This window comes from Gigantopelta aegis, chromosome 2, assembly GCF_016097555.1.
Source record: "Gigantopelta aegis isolate Gae_Host chromosome 2, Gae_host_genome, whole genome shotgun sequence".
Lineage (NCBI taxonomy): Eukaryota > Metazoa > Mollusca > Gastropoda > Neomphalida > Peltospiridae > Gigantopelta > Gigantopelta aegis.
In genome coordinates, this window is record NC_054700.1 from 46,929,814 (window position 1) to 46,951,397 (window position 21,584).

At 38.2% G+C, this 21,584-nt stretch overlaps 1 protein-coding gene across 1 annotated transcript in view; it reads right to left on the reverse strand.

Annotated features, from left to right (window-relative positions):
- Positions 1–451: 451 nt before the first annotated feature.
- Positions 452–21,584, reverse strand: part of LOC121388750 (limbic system-associated membrane protein-like) — a 28,725-nt gene continuing 7,592 nt past the window's right edge. The window contains exons 3-9 of the mRNA XM_041520244.1: positions 9,001–9,128; positions 7,824–8,028; positions 6,943–7,092; positions 5,756–5,884; positions 4,646–4,933; positions 4,058–4,279; positions 452–534 (exon numbers count right to left, since the gene is read on the reverse strand). Coding sequence (XP_041376178.1) covers positions 452–534; positions 4,058–4,279; positions 4,646–4,933; positions 5,756–5,884; positions 6,943–7,092; positions 7,824–8,028; positions 9,001–9,128 — 1,205 coding nt within the window. The remainder of the gene's footprint in view (positions 535–4,057; positions 4,280–4,645; positions 4,934–5,755; positions 5,885–6,942; positions 7,093–7,823; positions 8,029–9,000; positions 9,129–21,584) is intronic.

Genomic DNA, 21,584 nt, shown 5'->3' on the forward strand with positions numbered 1-21,584 from the left:
ATAATAATGTCCTCTAATGCATACCACAAATACGAGGTCTACAACAGATATAATGTTTCATTTTCAATTAAGTTTCTTATCACAGAAATACATAAGTTTTAAAGAACATATCATTTTTTCTCTTTTTTTTTCTCGCCTTTTAATAACTGAATATATTATACCCGAATGTCTAAAATTGAAAATAAATAATATTGTTTCATATACATGTACTAGTAAATGTTCCTCACGCGTGTCACTGGTTACATAGTATTGACAAATACATTTACATGAAATTGCACAGTGCAATTGTATCATTCAACAAATAGTACTATATATACTAATGTACATACATCTACGAATGACATCTATCCGGGAAATCACTAAAGAATAACAGTTATACATATTTGACAACAACAGAACAATAAATCAGTTTCACGTAACAAACGACTCATTAGGGATGTTTATCTTCCGGCTAAGTGTACGTCCGATACATGTGGAGCGGAATGAAGGTCACGGTCACGGTCACGCTATAGTTCAGTGAAAATAAGACTGAACCTAGAACATATTGCAACAGAAGGTTTTAACTTGTTTTAATGTGTTAAGATGACCCCATTGTATTCAAAATCCGCCCAAACCAGATACCGGGCAAGGTGCTAATTAGCATAAATCCAATATGGCCTCCAACACCAACTTTGAGGGTTTGTACCTCCTAAATGCCTGATATTAGCTGATATCTGTATAACGTTCAGTTGGGCCATCATAACAATATAAAATAATAATTATAAAAACCCCAACCATTCTGTTGCAATTGTTCTAGATTCGCCTACATTTTGGCTTCGATTTACTTGAAATAATTTTTGGACTGGCATGTGACATAACAAAAAATATAATATACATGTTTCATATTATATACTTGAAATAAAAACACCAACTAAAGCCAACGTTTATATACAACATGTAAATTACATTTTACACATTTGGAGCAACGTATATAACCTGTTGGTTGGCGTAGATATTTATGACTTAAATCTCTATTTCGATTTTAAAATGCACACGTTCCCATACTCATTAAGAATCACAATTCCCATTACATTAGGTACATAACTTCAGCATGTTACATGATTATGTGTAGAATAAAACATACAGATCGAGTAGTGCGCATGTGCGAGGTAAGTAGTGCTCACGTACAAGGTTTTCACGATTCCCGTTCTGAACGTGAAACCACGAGATTACAAATCTTCGAAGGTCTTCAAATTCTAATACAGACAGAAACCGGTCTCGTGCTAGACATAATGTCCTATTGCCTGATATTTCTGTTTTATTACGATTGTATGCAGAAAACTAACACCCCAAAACACACGTTTCTTCATCTGTTTAGATGAATTCTTTTGACCACTGTCTCTAATTGTCGTATGTTTCTGTTTTCACAGTCTATCCACAAAACCCACTGCAATAATAAGGCGTATATTTTACTCAAACTTGGCAGCGCCTGTTACTAAACCAGGCGCGGATTCAAGCGGAGTCCTAAGGGGCCCACCCGCCCGCCCCTAATTTGGGTCAAACAATATATATTACAGAATACACCAAAAATGCAAACATGTCCCGTACATCTGTCAAGGACCTTTAAATTCTATTTTCAAAAACAACAAGGGGTTTTGGGCCCCCTCTATTAAAACAATCCTGGATCCGCGCCTGGATACATCACCTTTATGTTCTTCCACAAATTGTATTGTTCAAAACTTTAGCTCTTGTTCATTCCTATTACTCTTGAGTGCAGTCATACCAGTTGTCATGACAACATGTACACGAGTAATGTAGAAAACAGCACATTTACGGTATGGTCGGATACCATAAATGATCCACGATTGTACTTGCCGGTTCCAAACATACCTGCAACAGAATACCATTTTTATTTAATATTAAAAGATATATGCCTGAAACAAATTGACACAATATTAATAGGTGATACATTACGTAATAAGCAATCGAAAATTGACGCGAGCCAAGAAACCTCTTGTGACCCCCGCCATTAAAAAAAAATAAACAAGCACAAAAGCCCAGCTTCGAAACACTAAAGATACTATTATTCCTAATTATACTAATGCATAGCTATTCATGGCATTCCAAAGCAGAAGGGATGAGAGCAGGGGGTAGTAGTCCCCAAAAATAAATTCACAAAAGTCTCGCAATTTTACGTTCGCGCAATATAATGCAAAATGACTTGCAAGGACACTGCGATGGTGTTCAATGGCACTTTGTGAATTAAGCCCTGGAGAAGACATTTATTACTGTGGCATGATTATTTTTAGAACCCCTACCCCAATAGTTCAGGTTAGATACGGCCCTGCAATGACATGTTACGACTCGGCCAGTAGCCAAAGGAACCGCCAAATAACGTTTAGCATTGCTATCGTTGGAGAATCCCGTGACAATCAAATATTTGTAAAGAACATAAATAACGAATCCAGGTTGGAAGATGACGAAAGTCAAAAGGGTAATGGCGCTTTTGCCAGACGATATTAGCTGGTGAACTTACTTGACAAGTCACGGAGGCATACTACAGCTTTTACCAGAGGCATTTTACTTTATATTGATGAAAGATCTCTTCCATGTTTTTAAACAGTGTTATTTTTTTTTCAGTATATGTTTGTAATAAAATATTGAAAGGTCACATAATGATAGGCTAAGACTACCAACTGTTATGACGGCGTTGACAGACAGGCCGACGTGACGACTTCTACGACTGTCCAGTTGTTATACTGAGCGATCTTACAGCTCGATTCCTGTTGTATACAACTCCTACTTCCGATTAGTTGTTAATCTGAGCGCACCAGTCGTAAGTTGGGAGTGGTGGAAATCACAAGGCAACCGTTGACTTGACCAACTCCGTCGTGACAGTTGACAGTCGGAGACTAGCATTAGTAGCAATTTCAGAAAGTGATGGCCAACAACTGACACACTACAGGATTTGTGAGTACAAGAGGGAGGGGGCAGGATGTGTGTTGATTGCAATACTGGTACTAAACATGAGCTAGGGACGGAAAGAAGAATGTTTGTTGTGTGCAGGGGGCGGGACGTAGCCCAGTGGTACAGCGCTCGCTTGATGCGCGGTCGGTGTGGGATCGATATCCGTCGGTAGGCCCATTAGGCTATTTCTCGTTCCAGCCAGTGCACCACGACTGGTATATCAAAGGCCGTGGTATGTACCACCCTGTCTGTGGGATGATGTATATAAAAGATCCCTTGCTGCTAATCAGAGTAGCCCATGAAGTGGCGACAGCGGGTTTCTTCTTTCGATATCTGTGTGGTCCTTAACCATATGTTTGACGCCATATAACCGTAAATAAAATATGTTGAGTGCGTCGTTAAAGAAAACATTTCTTTCTTTCATTGTTGTGTGCAGTTCGCTGCGAAGGGTCGGGCAGATTCGGGTCCATGTTTATTAATACTACTAAAACTATTTAATACAAAAAACTCCTCTAGAACCACGATATCAGACCTCTCCTTTAAAAAATTAAGTGAGTGATTAATTGCTTTTCTAACTTAGATAATGGATAGCCATTTAACATATTAACATAATACTGAGCATTGGCATTTGTTAAAACCATTTGTAGTACCTTTTTAAAAAAATCATATGCTAAGGGGACAAGTTTTAGGGGAATGATGGATAGAGATAATGATACACCCACCCCCTTAAACATTTTGTACTACTGTCATTGAAAGTCAAATGAAGCCTTCGAGATAGTCGAATTAAATAAGATGAGTGCAACAATGACCTACTATACCCCTGTTATGGCGAAAGACGCAGGATAACTGTTCTAACGACGAATTCGTGTTGGTGTCTTGTTAAACATTCATTCTTTCATTCTATGATTCACCCACCCACTCACTCATTCATTCATGCATCCATCCATCCATTCATTCATTAATTCATCCATTCATTCTAAAATCAGCAAACATTATTTTTCATTGTAGTATAAATGACCGTAGATCGAGGATTCAGTTATACAAATCTGACCCCCAACATCACCCCCTTAATAAAAATTAAAATCCCTGAAATGTGTAATAACTGCCATACCTGTTAACTGCGCGCCGGCGCTGGGTTTGGTCAGCAGTGTTTTATCATGGGTCAGTTTGGTCTTCATGTTCACTTTACCGCCGCTGTAGTGTCCGAAACTACCGGACCCGTGCTTTTGGTTTCCGCCCGCGTTACTCACAATCATCACTTTCGGGGTGTAATGAACATACGACTGCGTTGTCGTCGTCGTGGTAGGCGGAGGTCTCGTGAATGGAAATACTTCTGAAATAAAAAGGAAAGGAATGTGTGTGTTTAACGACACCTCAGCCAGGTACCGGCTCCAACCTAGAGCAAGTTCTTAAGGGTTCAATGGGTAGGTGTAAGGACACTACACCCTCTTCTCTCTCACTAATCACTAAAACTAACCCACTGTCCTGGACAGACAGCCCAGATAGCCGAGGTGTGTGCCCAGGACAGCGTGCTTGAACCTTAATTGGGTATAAGCACGAAAATAAGTTGAAAGGAAATGATGCATGTACATCCCGCCTTCTACAAATTAAAGTGGACCCCATAACCCTAAAATAACCAAGCAACCAAAAACAACCAATTGAATACGATGGTTTCATGTCACTGGTGTGGATATCTCACCATACAACATCATCTTCGCCGACGTCATGCCGTGTGGGTTGAGCGCTTCACACATGTAGATGCCGAAGTCGTTGTGGTCGATGTTGGCTATGCGGAGGGTCAAGGTCACGGTGTGCGGGCCGTCGTTGTACAGATCCACTTCGTACTTCCAGCTCGTACTCAGTTCGACGCCATGACGTTTCCACACAGTGACACCTAGCGGCGAGGAGGAGATAATGCACTCGAGAATTGTTTCTCGCCCAACTATTTGTCCTATCCTCGAATTGGGAAGCCTTATCTCTGGAGGGTCTGAAATAAAACAATTAAAAAACCCAATAATAATAATAATAATAATAATAATAATAATAATAATGGTGATATTTCTTAATAAAATTTTCTTTGGAAGGAAGGACAACTCTATTAACGTGCCATATCCACTAAAAGTTCAGGCACGTCTAGCCTTGTTTGCTCCAGATCTTCTGTACAGTACAGGGGCCTAGTTCACAAAGCTCGCTTAGGCTTTCTTAAGCTCTAGTTCACAAAGCTCGCTTAGGCTTTCTTGAGCAACACGGCAACGTCTTTGAAAGTCCTTTTGCACTGCACTACGAGGCCGTAAGGTTGCGAGAGTTAGGTTAATTAAGCTCCAGATTTCTTTAGAAGTGGCAGGCCTCTTAAGACGAAGTAACTGACAGTAACCTATGGTAGACCACCGTCACGAACTAATTTAAACGACCGTTGGACTCTAGCTTTGGCAGAGACTGAGTTTGATGTCCGATTTTGATTATTATTCCTTTTGACAATAGTTTTCAATATGATTTTTTTAATATAATCCAAGACACACAAATACCACTAACAAAGACAGTCCAAAAACACTCGGTGAATCACCTATAAAAACCTCTTTAGATGGAATGTTGTATATCAGCAACACTACCCGTGTTACATGATCTCATCATAGATAAGACGGTTATGAATATTGAAAACCACCAGGCAGATGGGGCAACTACTTACAAAAATGGAAGCCCGTACGCCTATGCGCACACACCATCTCGAAATATGTGCACGCAACGTTATTATACAATACAACAAACCCACCACCCCTAACATGATAAAACAACAACACATATAACATACATTCCACTGTAACTTTGATTTGTCTCGACTTGGATGGAGGCACGGAGTTGTTGGCCACACACTCGTAGCTGTCTGCGCACACCCTCGAGATGTTGCGGATGCGAAGAACCTCACCTTCGAAACCTATCTCTGAAAGGACAAAACATATATATCACAAAGGGCAGACCCAAGGGAGGAAGACCTGTACACTCCTCTGAAAATTAAAGTGTACTCTCTCTCTCTCTCTGTCTCTGTCTGTCTCGTGTTGTAAATGATAACTGCAATACTTGATCTTACTTGATGAACAAGAAATGTGTAATGCTCACGGATCGTGATCTAGCTCAGTCGGTAGAGCGCTCGACTGAACTGATTGAGTTTTTACCCTGCGACTGGTATATAAAAAGTCGTGGTATGTGATATGTTGTCTGTGAAAAAGTGCATATAAACGATTCCTTGCTGCTAATGGAATAAAAATGTGCAGGTTTTGTCAGAATTACTAAATGTTTATCGGATGGAAAGAGAAATAATCAAACACGTGAAACATTTTATAAATTGGTTTTTCTTTTCTTTTTTCTTTTTCAGCAGGATTTAGCCCAGTGGGCAGAGCGCTTGCTTGAGGTGCTTGCCTCGGAGGATCGAACCACATCGGTGGATCCATTCAACTAATTGGGTTTTTTCTTGTTCCAACCAGTGCAACACAACTGGTTAAAAGCCGTGGTATGTGTTTTCTGTTTATGGAAAAATACATATAAAAGATCCCTCGTTGCATTGGGTAAAATGTAGCAGGTTTTCTCTAATGACTACGTGTCAGAATTACCAAATGTTTGAAATCCAATAGCCGATGATTAATTAATCAAAGTACTCTAGTGGTGTCGTTAAACAAAACAAACTAATAACTGTTGACTACGGCTCAGAATTTACCAAATGTTTGACATCCACTAACCGATGATTAATTAATCAAAGTACTCTAGTGGTGTCGTTAAACAAAACACGTTTTTTCTTGTTTCAACGATTTTATTCGGAGTTATCTCCCCAACTGATTTGCAAGAACTACTTTTTCCTTGTTTAACTGGTTAAACAGTAATAATAGTATTAAAACTCTGTCCGGAATGGGTGTGTGATGGACGTGCCTGAACTTTTTTTGGATATAGTCACGTTAATAAAGTTAAAAGAAAAAATATTAAAGGTAATACTGGTTATACACTTACTTTCTTTTGCTTTGTTGCTGTATCTGTTTAACCGGTACCACGTGATTGTCGGCGGAGGGATACCAGTGGAGTTACACATGAGCTGTACGTCGTCCCCAACGCGCACTTTGATGTCAGTGGGACGTGTGTAGTACGTGATTTTAGGAGGAACTACAATTAGACATAGGATGGGATATGATTGGTACTGTTAGGAGATATACGATTACTGACATGACTGTAATTGACAGGACATATGATTAGTGATATGACTGTTATTGTTAGGAGCTATGATTGCTGATATAACTGTTACTGCAAGGAAATATGATTATTGATATGACTGTTACTGTTAGGAGATATGAAATCTTATTGATTTGACTGTTACTATGGGATATGATTACTGATATAACTGCTACTGTCAGGAAATATGATTACTGGAGACATGACTACTAATATTACTGTCACCGTTAGGAGATACGATTAGTGACATGGCTGTTACTGTTAGAACAATATTAGTACTCATAAAACTATTACTGTTAAGATACTGATATAGCTGTTACTAGTTGGAGATATAATTTCTTAAGTGACTGTTATGGGATATTATTACTGACATGACAGTTAATGGGAATATAAATACTGTTAGGGGATATGATTACTGGTTATGATCAGGTATGAATGTTACTGTTAGGTGATATGATTACCAGTAATGATATGACTGTTACTGCTAGGGGATATGATTACTGGTAATGATATTACTGTTACTGTTAGGGGTATGATTACCGGTAATGATATGACTGGTATGGGATATTATTACTGATATGACAGTTAGTGGGGATATAAATACTGTTAGGGGATATGATTACCGGTAATGATATATATGACAGTCATATTGGACGTGTGCTCACCTTGCACGATCAGATTGACCTTTTTGAACCTCGGAGGCACGGTGTTGATCTGACAGCTGTAGATACCCGCGTCCTTCAGACTGATGTTCCTGATGTGCAGATTCCAGTCACTCAGAAATGGCCTTTCCACCGTAATGCGCATGTCATTGAGCATGCGCCGATCCTGCAGACTTATGACAATATGCTCAGGGTTCACCCATACGACCTACAGTTTTAAAAATACATATACAAATATGCTGCTAAAATGTAGTAGACGTAAATAGGAGCTTGAAAATTGTATTAGGAAATGGCAGAGTACACCAAATAATTAACATGTAAAGGTAGGAGAGAGAGAGAGACATACAGACAGACAGAGACAGAGAGACACACACACACAGACAAACAAAGAGAGACAGACCGAGTGAGTGGGTGAGACAGAGGGAGAGACAGAGAGAGGAGACATATAGACAACCAGAGTGAGGGGTGATCGAGCGCTCACGAAAAAAGGCAGTCTAGATGGAAAGCAGGTGCTTCACCTCCTGAATATGTCTAAGAAATGCGTCCAGGACAGCTAGCGTTCACAGGAGCTCGCAGTCTTAAATAGACTTATTACTGAATCGACAATCACTAGCGCTCTCCATCCTAAGCAGTGATTGCTCTAAGACTATTACCTAAAAAGATTATCTCCCTATCTTTTACTTATGGCCCTTTCACTTTTAAACATAACCTTAAATGTCCCTGAATAAAAAAGACCCATAAGATCACTCTAGATAAGAGCTGGGTTAAGTTCAGTGAACCGATTGTTGCTAACGTTTGCAACACAGTTTTTTTTAACGCTACACAGTAACCGAATTACCACTTTGGGAACCAGTCAAAAATAATTTGCAAACGTTGGCGAAAAACAGCTATCAGTTCCAAGTCCAGCCAGCAAACGTTTTGCTAACATTCGCGAACTATTTGATTCGATCCCGACGTGGCCGTTTGGTTTACCGTGAAGCGCATAAACCAGTCTAGCGGACGTTTTTTTCTGCTCTGTCCGGCTGAACTCGGCCCTGAAATGATGTCGCTGACCTGTGTGCTTTCATTTCCGGTGTAGTAGGGATCGCCCAATATTACCATTAATGGCCGACACCCTCCACATTAGATGCTCCTCTCCGACAGGGATATTCACTATATTCAGTTTAGTCATAACTGATACCTTATATTCGTCGTTGAATCCTTCTGTGTATTTAGGGTCAACAGTGCAGGGCAATATGGCTGTTGTCTTGGCAACGACCTTGACATTGATCGGCGTCTCATCAATTACTCTATCATTCTGGCCAAATCCTACAACAAATAAACTGTTTTAAGAGACAGTAAAGCGGCTGAAGGATCCGAGACATCTATTCATACCATGTCTTTACAAATAATTAACATCGGATACAAAATCTTAATATAGAAAAATCATTAAATATTGGTATAGCAGGCGCGTGTGCGGGGATTTATGATGGGGAAGGTGGGGGGGGGGGGGAGCGAGTGAAGCTTAAAGGAGGGCGGAGTCATCATCCCCCAGAAAACATTGGGGAAAAAAAGAAGAAAGAAAGTTCGTCTGATCAGGGGGTAGGTTTCGATCTCCGACCCCACCGACCCCCAATCTGCACACGCTCCTATATAGTATTTTAAACAAACCATACTAGGCCTATATGGGTTTTTCTTGTTACAATAGTATGTTACTTATATCTCTTAGATGTAATTATAAACCAGTAGCCCTTAGCGAACATCTCCAAATTGGCTTCATTTGGCAGTAAAGAGGAACTGGTAAACAGTATTCCTTTCGTTGGAGTGTGTGTGTGTGTGTGTGTGTGTGTGTGTGTGTGTGTGTGCGCGCGTTTGCGTGTGTATGTTATCTTATACCATTATAACAGTTATGTTTGTCATGTTGTTTATTAAAACTGGATTTTATTTTATGGCCCACTGTCTAATATCAGTGCTTATTTACAGTTACATGTACGTAGTTTGTTCTATGACATGCTAAACGTTTCTCTTTGTGATGTCTGTTTGAAGTTATGCATTTTATTCCGTATATAAATTTATTTATTTTATGGCATGCTAATAGTTCTATTTGTGATTCCTTGTTTTATGCCTGTTGGCACAATTAAGGCCTGAGTTTTCGGTTTAAACATTATTCACGATTCAAGTAAAAATCGATCGCTTGTATTTTGGTGTTGTTATTCATTAAAGTATGAATCTCCTTGTGACTCATCTTCGCATGTACTCATTGCCAATGCACCACGACTGGTATATCAAAGGCTATCCTGTCTGTGGGATGGTGCATATAAAAGATCCCTTGCTACTAATGAAAAAAAAAACAATTAGGGGGTTTCCTCTCTATGACTGTCAAAATAACCATATGTTTGACATCCAATAACCGATGATAAATAAACTTCTGAAAACTAATTCTCATTCTCAATTTTCATTTGAATCGCGAACCTTGGTTAAACTCTCAACATAAGATCGGGCTCAAGACGTGTGCTTCTTTTAGTGACAGTTGCGGGGCGTAGCCCAGTGGTAAGGCGCTCGCTCGATGCGCGGTCGGTCTGGGTCGATCCCCGTCGGTGGACCCATTGGGCTATTTCTCGTTCCAGCCAGTGCACAACGACTGGTATATCAAAGGCCGTGGTATGTGTCTGTGGGATGGTGCATATAAAAGATCACTTGCTGCTAATTGGAAAGAGTAGCCCATGAAGTGGCGACAGCGGGTTTCTTCTCTCAATATCTGTATGGTCCTTAACCATATGTCTGACGCCATATAACCGTGAATAAAATGAGTGCGTCGTTAAATAAAACATTTCCTTTCCTTTCTTTTAGTGACATTCTAAACGATCAGTTTTCACTTGAATCGCGAACTTTGGTTAAACTATCAACGAAAAATCGTGCCCAAGACGTGTGCTTCTTTTAGTGACGTTCTAGACAGTCAGTTTTCACTTAAATCGCGAACTTTGGTTAAACTATCAACGAAAAATCGTGCCCAAAACGTGTTTTTCTAGTGACATTCTAGACGGTCAGTTTTCACTTAAATCGCCAACCTTGGTTAAACTATCAACGAAAAATCGTGCCCAAGACGTGTTTTTCTAGTGACATTCTAATAGTGGTTTGTGTTCAGTTGCCACGTCGATTCTTTAATTAACTTTAAGTATGCACACCACGTCACTCGCCACGGTTAAAGTTGATTCCCATCGTGTGACATGCTAATTATTGTGGTTTGTGGTGCCATTTAAAAGTTGTGTGTTGTTAATGGATAACCTTCCTGTCGTGAATTTCCTGAATGTGCGTGTCTATTTACCAGTCAATGGCCAACAGCTAATTCCATTCTGACTTTTGATTTTCGTGCTTATATCAAATTAAGGTTAAAGCATGCTGTCCCTGGAACACACACACGATTTATTTAAACTGGCTGCCCTGGATAGTGGTTAATGATGTGTGGATTGTAGGATCTCTTGGTGGACCCATTCTCTGATAATCATTTTCCCGCCTCAACAAATGCCCCACGACTGGTATATCAAAGACCCTGGTATGCGCAGTTTTTCCACTGGGAAAGTGCATTGAAAAGATCCTTTACTTCTAATGGAAAAATGTAGCGGGTTTCCTATAAGACTGTGTAAATATTATCAAATGTTTGCCATCCAATAGTCGATGATTAATTAAACGGACATTCCTGAGTTTGCTCCATTGTAAGATGTTATCGACTTAGTCGGACTAACAGAGACTTTTTAACGATTTTAATTACATATCAAATATATTTTTCTGCATAAAATACTAGTGCCTTTATATTAAACGTTTTTCTGATCGTTCTAATATTTGTATTAGGTTATATTTCATTTTATTTCCTAAAATATTGTTTTTTCGTACGTATGAAATTATTTGAACATAAAATCCAGTTTGGGCTTCTTACAAATATTAAGACGACCAGAAACATATTGAATATACAGACACTGATATTCTAAACACTAAAATATATTTAATATGTAAGTTTAATCGTAGAACTATTTTATTAGTCGGAAATATCTTACAATGGAGCAAATTCAGGAATGTCTCTTTAATTAATATCCTGTAATGGTGTCGTTAAAAAAAAAAACCCAAACCCCCCCCCCCCCCCCCCCCTATTTAACGTTGATTAACTTTCCCCATCCCAACCAGTGCCCGACGACTGGTATATATCAAAGACCCTGGCATGTGTTATTCGTCCTGTTGGAAAGTGCATTCAAAAGACCCCATACTGCTAATGAAACAAATGCAGCGGGTTTCCTCTAAGACTATGAGTCAGAATTATCAAATGTTTGTCATCCAGTAGCCGATGTTAACTAACCAATGGCTTGTAGTGGTGTCGGTAAACAAAACAAACTTTATTTTGATTATAGTTGTTGGTGAAAGGACGAGAAGTCTATGTAACTGTGTAGTGGCCTTACACCTCCAGCCGTTAGAACTGACTCTGGGTGGACGCAGGTACTGGGATGCGATCCCAGTATTTCTACACAACCTTAGCCGTTATAATTGTGTTTGTGATTTTATGATGGCAGTTCAAGTTGTGTGCAGCTAATAGGTGACTTTTCTGTCGAGAATTGGCCTTACACATGTTCCTCTTCACCAGTGACAAAGCAACGGTTAAGCCAGTTGACCGTAATACCCGGTTCATGTTAGCGGCTGGATTGTGAGAGTGAGCGCCCCTTGAAAGGCAAATCAGCGTGTTATTGTTCGGCGTGCACCGCCAAATCACTTCAGTTGTTTGTCTATCAGTTATCTCACGACTCTTCCCTTTCCACTGCCCTTCGCCGAGTGATGTTTCCAGTGCGAAACTGTTCATGTGAGCATTTCAATCAGAAAATAAAGGCTGAAGGGCTAATACAAACACAACGGAATCCTAACGCTATTTCGTAGTCATAGGCTGAAACGGAGATTCCCCATTTTCACTGGAGAGTTCTTCTTCCGCTAATGACGGGCGCGCTTAGGCAACAGACGTCACTTAAACCCATATTGACAGATATTATATTGGGATCTCATTTCATTTTATTGGATGTCAATCAAGTTTGATCATGGATGCATCCACTACTATTAACCGTCGAGTAGGACGCCGATACTCCATGAAAACAAATAAAATAACCAGTCTGTGGTCGACCTCGTTTATACAGCAGTCTCGATCGCCGAAGTGCCATCACATATTGGGCTGGGAATGGCCCAAGTGTTCTTCAAAATGTATGACAATAAAATGAAGGAACGAAATGAACTAAAAGGGATAATGGGAAAGAGTTTAGAGACGCGCTCCATAAAGTATCGATTGGACTGCCCGAAAGCCACACAATATGGCCGAATGCATTGATCCCGCGATTATTATGGGTACTGGGTTGCGCACAATCAATCGCCCTGCAAATGTTTGCGGTCGCATATTTCTCACGAATTTGTCCCGAGTCACCAATAGGATAGTTCCATATCTGTTAATTACTTTAGCCGAAATAAGTTTTTAGACCAAATTGGTCTGATACGACCATTATTAAGGAGATACCGTCTAATGCAAGAGGAATGCTACTATAAACGTTTGGGTCGTTATTCAAAGTGGTATTGACCTCTTACATATTATTATCCATATGGTTCAACATAACCGAGTTAATAATAATCATACGAAGCACACGTGTAATGACAAGTGTAATGACGTAATTTTGGGAAGCGACGTCATAACATGACGTTGCTTCTACAGTCCTAGCTCAGACTGTGTATTTAAAATATGACGTCATTTCGTCATCTCCTTCTAGTTGTGGCTGAAACATTTTGAGTTGGGTCTTGTTATTTATAAAGAAAACAACTATAATAATATGGATAATAAAGAAATTATTACACTCGCGTATGAGTCGTACTGATTTTACGAAACTCATGTCAGGATTCATGTATTACCCTCGCTGTCGCTCGGGCAATACAATAATCCTGACACTCGTTTCGTAAAATCAGTACGACACACAAGCTCGTATAATAATCTCTATTTATTATTTTTATGATATACCCGGTGCTTATTTAGAGAATAACTAACGAGCTACGAGGAATTACGAATTATCTGTCCCGAGTGAATGAATGTTGTAAACCCGAGCCTTTGGCGAGGGTTTTACAACATTCATTTACGAGGGACAGATAATTCGTAACTCCTCGTAGCGAGTTGGTTATTCTCTTTATTACCCATTGTCAATTTTAACTGATTTTTAATGTAAAAATTCCTCTGCAGTCTACAACAAAGCCATCAGCCATTACGTCATATAATCTTACGCGCATTACATGACGTAATGTAAGTGACGTCATAGCATTAACGACGTTCTTTATACAGCCAAATGTTTACAGTACAAAATAATACAACTGTATTTGCATTTGAAAATAATAATTTTTATATATTACTAAAGCTGCTGCTTATGAAAATATACCATTTCATGTTTACGAAACAAATGAGTCCATTTTCTTGTTGTAAATCTGTGTAGATCGTATAACGTATGTGTAATCTGACTCATGAATGGAAACATTATATGAATGAAAGTGAAGTTCCGGTCATGGCAAGCAACCAACCAAACGTCGTGATTTTTAAGCCAGCCAATCAGTGGCTGTAGAAGCAATCTGCACACTGTGCAGAGATCGAAAAAATATTACCCCGTATATTTTAGCCCATATGGGTAATAAAAATTGTTATCAGCGTGATAATGGACTGTTACATATTATTATATAGTTGTAATTAGTACATGATGTGATAATCACCTCTCACATTTTATAGTTTGATTGTGCGCAATCATGTTCCCATGATATTCGGGTGATAGATTTTATTAGAAAAATATTACGCTATTGCATATCCAAGACTATACCTTCCCCTCCCCACTTAAAAACAAAACACATAAAAATGTGCATTGTAGTTTGAAAGCGGCTGTTTTGTCTAGCTGCTAAAATACCCTACATCAGTGTGCTCTGATCTTTTACTGCAGACGTGTGAGACAAGTAAACGTTAATGGAGAAACTATGGAGAAATGTGAGATTCGGTTAGAGTCAGTAGACTGGGTAGAAATGTGAGATTCAGTTAGAGTTAACAGACTAGGTAGAAATGTGAGATTCAGTTAGAGTCAGTAGACTGGTAAAAATGTGAGATTCAGTAAGTTAACAGACTGGGTAGAAATGTGAGATTCATTTAGAATTAATAGACTGGGTAGAAATGTGAGATTCAATTAGAGTTAATACACTGGGTAGAAATATGAGATTCAGTTAACAAAGTTAATAGATTGGGTAGAAATGTGAGATTCAGTTAGAGTTAACAGACTGGGTAGAAATGTGAGATTAGTTAATAGACTGGGTAGAAATGTGAGATTCAGTTAGAGTTAATAGACTGGTAGAAATGTGAGATTCAGTTAAGAGTTAATAGACTGGGTAGAAATGTGAGATTCAGTAAGTTAACAGACTGGATAGAAATGTGAGATTTAGTTAGTTAATGGACAAACTATTTAGAAATGTGAGATTCAGTTTGCGTTAACAGAAAAACAAAATAATCAACTAGGTACTATTTCCATATCCAGTTTGTTCCCGCTAAAAATCAAAATCAATGTTTGATATTCATCTGTCTGTTCTTTTTCTTTCTTTTTTTTTGTAAAAGAGAAAAAAGAAGAAGAAAGGAATAAACAAGGCAACTCAAAGTTGATTCCGTAGCCAGTCGGCACTTCGCCTGTAATCAAGAATAAAACACACGTACTTTGGCCACATTGAAAAGAGCGCTGATGTGTCATCAAAGTGTGTGATTTGCACACATGCACTTTGGAGTGGAACAACTGAACGGGCGCCTGGGGCTTCCAAAGCGCCGCTAACAAGCCAAACGGTCAACCATGCAATTTTTCTCTCTTAATTCACATTGATTTTACTAAAGAATTATAGATGCCGGCATGAGCATTAAAGTGTTTTGACGTTCGTAGTCTTGCATCTTCTTCTGTTTCCTCATTTCCTCATCCATACGTAAACATCAAGAAACAGTTAGCGCTAGTCAGTAGAGCGTTCGGCTTATGTGCTTGGATCGTGGGATCGAACCCCATTAGTGGACTCATTCTCTGATATAGATATTTTTTAATTTGGGGGTTGGGGGTAGGGGTGAGAATGTTAGTTTTTTTGTTTGTTAGGCGTTTTTGTTTTGTTTATTGCCCCCCCCCCCCCCCATGATTGGTATATCAAAAGCCGTGGTATGGGCTATCCTGTCTCATGGGGAAAATGCATATAAACGATCACTTGCTGCTAATGGAACAAGGTAGCGGGGTTTTTTTTGAAGACCGCATGACAGAATTAACCAGTGTTTGACATCCACTAGCCAATGATTAATATATCAATATGCTTTAGGGGTGTTGTTAAAAAAACAAACAAAAAAAACAACAACTTTTAAACTCTTCTTTTTTACCGACTTCGGCAGTATAGCGGTTTAAGTCATCGGACTTGAGGATGTGCGACAGTTATAATTTTATTATATATTAATTTTCACCCCCCTCCAAACCTCCCCCAAAGTTACCTTGGCATTCCGCCTCATGTCATTGCCCCCCACCCCCACCCCCACCCCCAATGGATTTTCTGGATCCGCCATTGCTGTATATTCGCATGCCCGTAGGAACAATATCTGAACTCGGGGTGCACAAGCCAAACTTTTATTTTTAATTACATAGAATAGGACACAAAACACCCCATACATTTACATCCTCAAGTGATATTGATAAATTGATAAATATGGATTATCAAATGTGTAATAAATATATATTAACAGCCGTTTAATAACATACGCCTTTTCTATGGATCCACTCTTTCCATTGGGCCATTTCTCGTTCCAGCCAATGCACCACGACTGGTATATCAAAGGCCGTGGTATGTACTACCCTATCTGTGGGATAGTGCATATAAAAGATTCCTTGCTGTTAATCGAAAAGAGTAGTCCATGAAGTGGCGACAGCAGGTTTCCTTTCTCAATATCTGTGCGGTCCTTAACCATATGTCTGACGCCATATAACCGTAAATAAAATGTGTTGAGTGCGTCATTAAATATTTTTTTTTTTTTTTTTTAAAGTATTAGATGTAGAATGAATATTGAACCACTGTTTAATAACATATATTATATTATTTATAAGCCAGAGATCGATTGATAAATTATATAGAAAACAAGAAAAATGCCATTTCCATTTCCAACGTAAATTACAAATCGACGACATACATTTTTATATCAAATTAGATATCTTTCACATTGCAACGATATGCTAGTTTGCTATTGATTGATTGATTGATTGACTGATTGATTGATTGATTGGCTGATTGATTGATTGATACTTATTTTCGTGCGCACACTCCAGCTAACTGGGCTGTCTGTCCAGGACAGTGGGTTAGTTGTTAGTTGTTAGTGGTCACAGACTTTACATATACCCATTGAATAGTTAAAACTCGTTCTGGGTGGGAGCCGGTACTGAGATGCGAACCCAGTACCTACTAGCCTAAGTCCGATGTCTTAAACTTTATTATTTTAAAATAATTATAAAATACATATATACCGACTAACTGTAAGGGTGGGACGGGTTGCAAAATTTGTGTTTATTGTCTTCTGAAAATAAAATTCGTTTGCGTTACAATGTATTATTTTTGCATATAGCTTTAGTATAACAAAAATTCAAATTTAATGGTTATTCACACACACACACACACACACACACACACACACACACACACACACGTATGTATGTATGTATGTATGTATGTATGTATGTATGTATATATATTTATTTATTTATTTATTTATTTATTTATATATTACCAACATGGGCTCAAATATACGGAGTAATATGTTTTTCGATCTCTGCACATATTGCTTCTACAGCCACTGACTGGCTGGCTTAAAAATCACGTTTGGTTGGTTACTTGCCATGGCCGGAACTTCACTTTCATTCATATAATGTTTCTATTCATGAGTCAGATTGCACATACGTTATACGATCTACAAAGATTTACAGAAAAAAAATTGACTCATTTGTTTCGTAAACATGAAATGGTATATTTTCATAAACAGCGGCTTTAGTAGTATATAAAATAAAAAAATTCTAATGCAATTACAGTCGTATTATTTTGTACTGTAAACAGTTGGCTGTAAAAAGAAAGCCGTTATGCTATGACGTCACTCACATTATGTCATGCAATACGCGTAAGATTATATCACGTAATGGCTGATGGCTTTGTTGTAGACTGCAGAGGAATGTTTACATTAAAAATTAGTTAAAATTGACAATGGGTAATAAAGAGAATAACCAACTTGCTATTCCTAATATATGATATTGACGATACCAAAAAACACGAGGGTAATACTCTATCATATAATCTCAAGCTTAATACAACGTGTTTTTGTAAACTTTAATTCCAGTCAGCCATTTGTAGATATATTCAAATGATGTAAGAATATGTGGCTCGGTGTCTTTTTGAATGGAACTGACGTCAAATTCGAATGACGTCATTTTGGGTGTCCTTACATCAAAATAAACCAGTTTATTGTTTTCTGAACGCTGGACAGCTTTCAGTGTAAATTTCGTATTGAAATGTTTTATATATTGATTATGAATGCATACGTCAGTTATGGAGTGTAACCCTAGTACGTTTGCTTAAATGTCAATAAACCTAGTGTCGTGACCTTGGTTAATTTACATCTAATGTGCAAAGCTATCAAATTCTTAAAGTATGTGATCTGAAACATCTCACATACTTTGATTGCACTGAAAATGTAACGTGTGTTTATAAACTGTATAAGGTAGAAGACCATAGTTATTTGTGAATCTTCAGCAGAGATATATGCATACTAGCCTATAGCATCATAAATGCCCACCTATGGTTTAAAAATATAGAAAGATGCAGGTATTTTTAGTCTCAAAGAAACAACGAAAAGGGTCATAATTATAAAAAGGACTTATTTAAAATATTTTTAGTTAAATGTTTGTGTAACTTTCATCGTAGTGTGTCCTAACTGCATGCTTTTGGGTGTATTTTTGGCAATGTTCACAAATACAAACCCCACCCAAGCGGGATTTAGCGGATATCACACATATATTTATAGAAATTCTGCTCATCAAACCTTACAAAAAGCCTCATTTGAATAAAAGTTTATATATTAAATTTTTCACAAAATGAGCTTGTTTGAAAATTACCCAAAATTATCACGCCCCACTTTTGTCACATGGAAAACCTGGTGTATGAATACCAAGCCTCGTTACAGCTAAACCTTTCGCACTGCTGGTGACAAAGCAATTGTCATTTTTTTAAAAATAACTCCTTGGCTATCACTAAGCTTCAAAAATGGAACTGTGCAAAACAGACAAGCGAACTCTTTGCGCGCACAAAGGAATTAACTGTATACTGTTACCTAAGCAACTTTAATTCCAGTTAGCCATTACGCAATATTCAAATGACGTAAGAATAAGAGACGTGGTGTCTTTTTGAATGGAAATGACGTCAAACCTGAATGACGTCATTATGGATATTCTTACATAAAAATAAACTAGTGCTTAACGTTTTTTTGTTTTCAGAATGCTGGACGGTTTTCAGTGAAGTCTTGCTATTGAAATGTTTCTGTTTGATGACTATGAATGCATACGTCAATTATAGAGTGTCACCTTAATACACGTCTACATCTAATTTGCAAAGATATCAAATTCTGAAAGTATGTGATCTGAAAAATATCACATACTGTGATTACACTGGATATGCTAGCTAATATACATACATACATACATACATACATACATACATGAGTTAGTCTCGCAATTTGCGGGCGATTCGGTGCCACAGGTTCGAGTCCCAGAAACGGCATGGGACAGTTTGTTAGGCCAGAGGCGTTAATATCTATGTATGTAACAGTCAACCTCGACATACATACAATATATAGATATTCATACATCAGTACATACATACATACAGAGAGAGAGAGAGAGAGAGAGAGAGAGAGAGAGAGAGAGAGAGAGAGAGAGAGAGAGAGAGAGAGAGAGAGAGAGAGAGAGAGCGAGAGAGAGAGCGAGAGAGAGGGAGAGAGAGAGAGAGAGAGAGAGAGAGAGAGAGAGAGAGAGACGGGGGGGGGGGGGGGTAGAGAGCAAACGGGATTCAACTGTATGTACACATGTGTATATATATTAATATATCATTAAGTGTGTAAAACATGGTGAACTAACACAAAACAAACACACTTTTCTTTTAAATGTATTTGGTACTGCTCTTACTGCATTGTAGGGCGAACGCTCCCATTATTTGCACGCAAGTATTGTCACATAACGTTCTATTTAAAACAAAAATCGCTTTATCAAGAGAAATACCAAGTTCAGCCCTTGGTAACTGACTTACTTGATCACAAAACTGAAACCTAGAGTATCGTCTAATTTCGCAGATATGTTCCCAGTTCCCACTGAACACCTATCACACGCACCACAGGCACTTGACACATATTAGTATATATATATATATATATATATATATATATATATATGTATGTGTGTGTGTGTGCGTGTGTGTGTGTGTGTGTGTGTGTATGTGTGTGTGTACAGTTTTGATATAAATAAATCCACGTTAAATGGCTATAACATTGGCATGTATGAAGAGATTGAAGCAAAATATTGTGAAAGTATATATCAAATTTACCAATATACAACACTTTTATGTAACGGTATGTATACTAATCTATGTCAAGTGCACACATGTATGCACACATGTTACCATCCAGTTAAAAATATAAAAATAACTAGAAAATATCGACACATTTGAATACTACACAGACCAACATACATGCAGTCATTGAAGAAACAACTGGAAAGACACTTTTATATTTTATATAAATGTTTAATGGAGACCTGTTTCCTAATTTGACCTACATTAAGCTGCTATAAATAGTAACAACACAGAGAAGGGTGGTGATTGTGTCTGAAATATTAATAACTTCAGATCTGATCGCTGGTCAAAGTTTATTTGTGGATGCATATTTACCTAGAAATGTGTTTGGATAAACTCCTATATTTCCCCATATTTTCGAAAAGAAATGTTTACATTCGTGATGAGGCCCCCCCCCCCCCCCCCCCCCCATCTCATCCAGTGTCACACGACTGGTACATCAAACGCCGTGGTATGTGGAGTCCCTTGCTAATGGGAAATATAGCGGATTTCCTTTGTGTCAAAAATTAAAAACATATTTGTCATTCAATAGCCGATGATTAATAAATCAATGTGCACTAGTTGTGTCGTTAAACAAAACAAACTTTAAATAGTTCTAAATGGCCAAGCATTCTGACCATCCAATAGGATATATTTGTAAAAACAAAATGTTTTCAAAAACCCACTATCATCCAAAACGAGACGTGTGTCAAATGGTAAAATTTAAATTCTCTAAACTTTAATTAGTTACATTAGCGATTAATTATATTATTTTTGTTACAGATAAATGAATCGTTCACATAAAGACACTTCTAAATGTAAATACGCCAGAGCTTTAATACAACAATTCCAATCTTTCTTCTACATGATTATTTTTCTTATTCCTGGGAAATCCAAATATTGGAGATATATTGAGATGAGGTTCTCAGATGGAAATAAACTGTGGTTGGCGCTCTAATCACGGCTGGGGCCGACTTGGATGTCGCTCGCTCGGTGAATCACATATTAGCTGGACGCAGACAATTAGGGCTAATTCTGCTTCCAAGCGCTCTCGCATTTACACCAAGCCCTATAGTTGTTGTAGGAAAATCAAATCGCAGATAT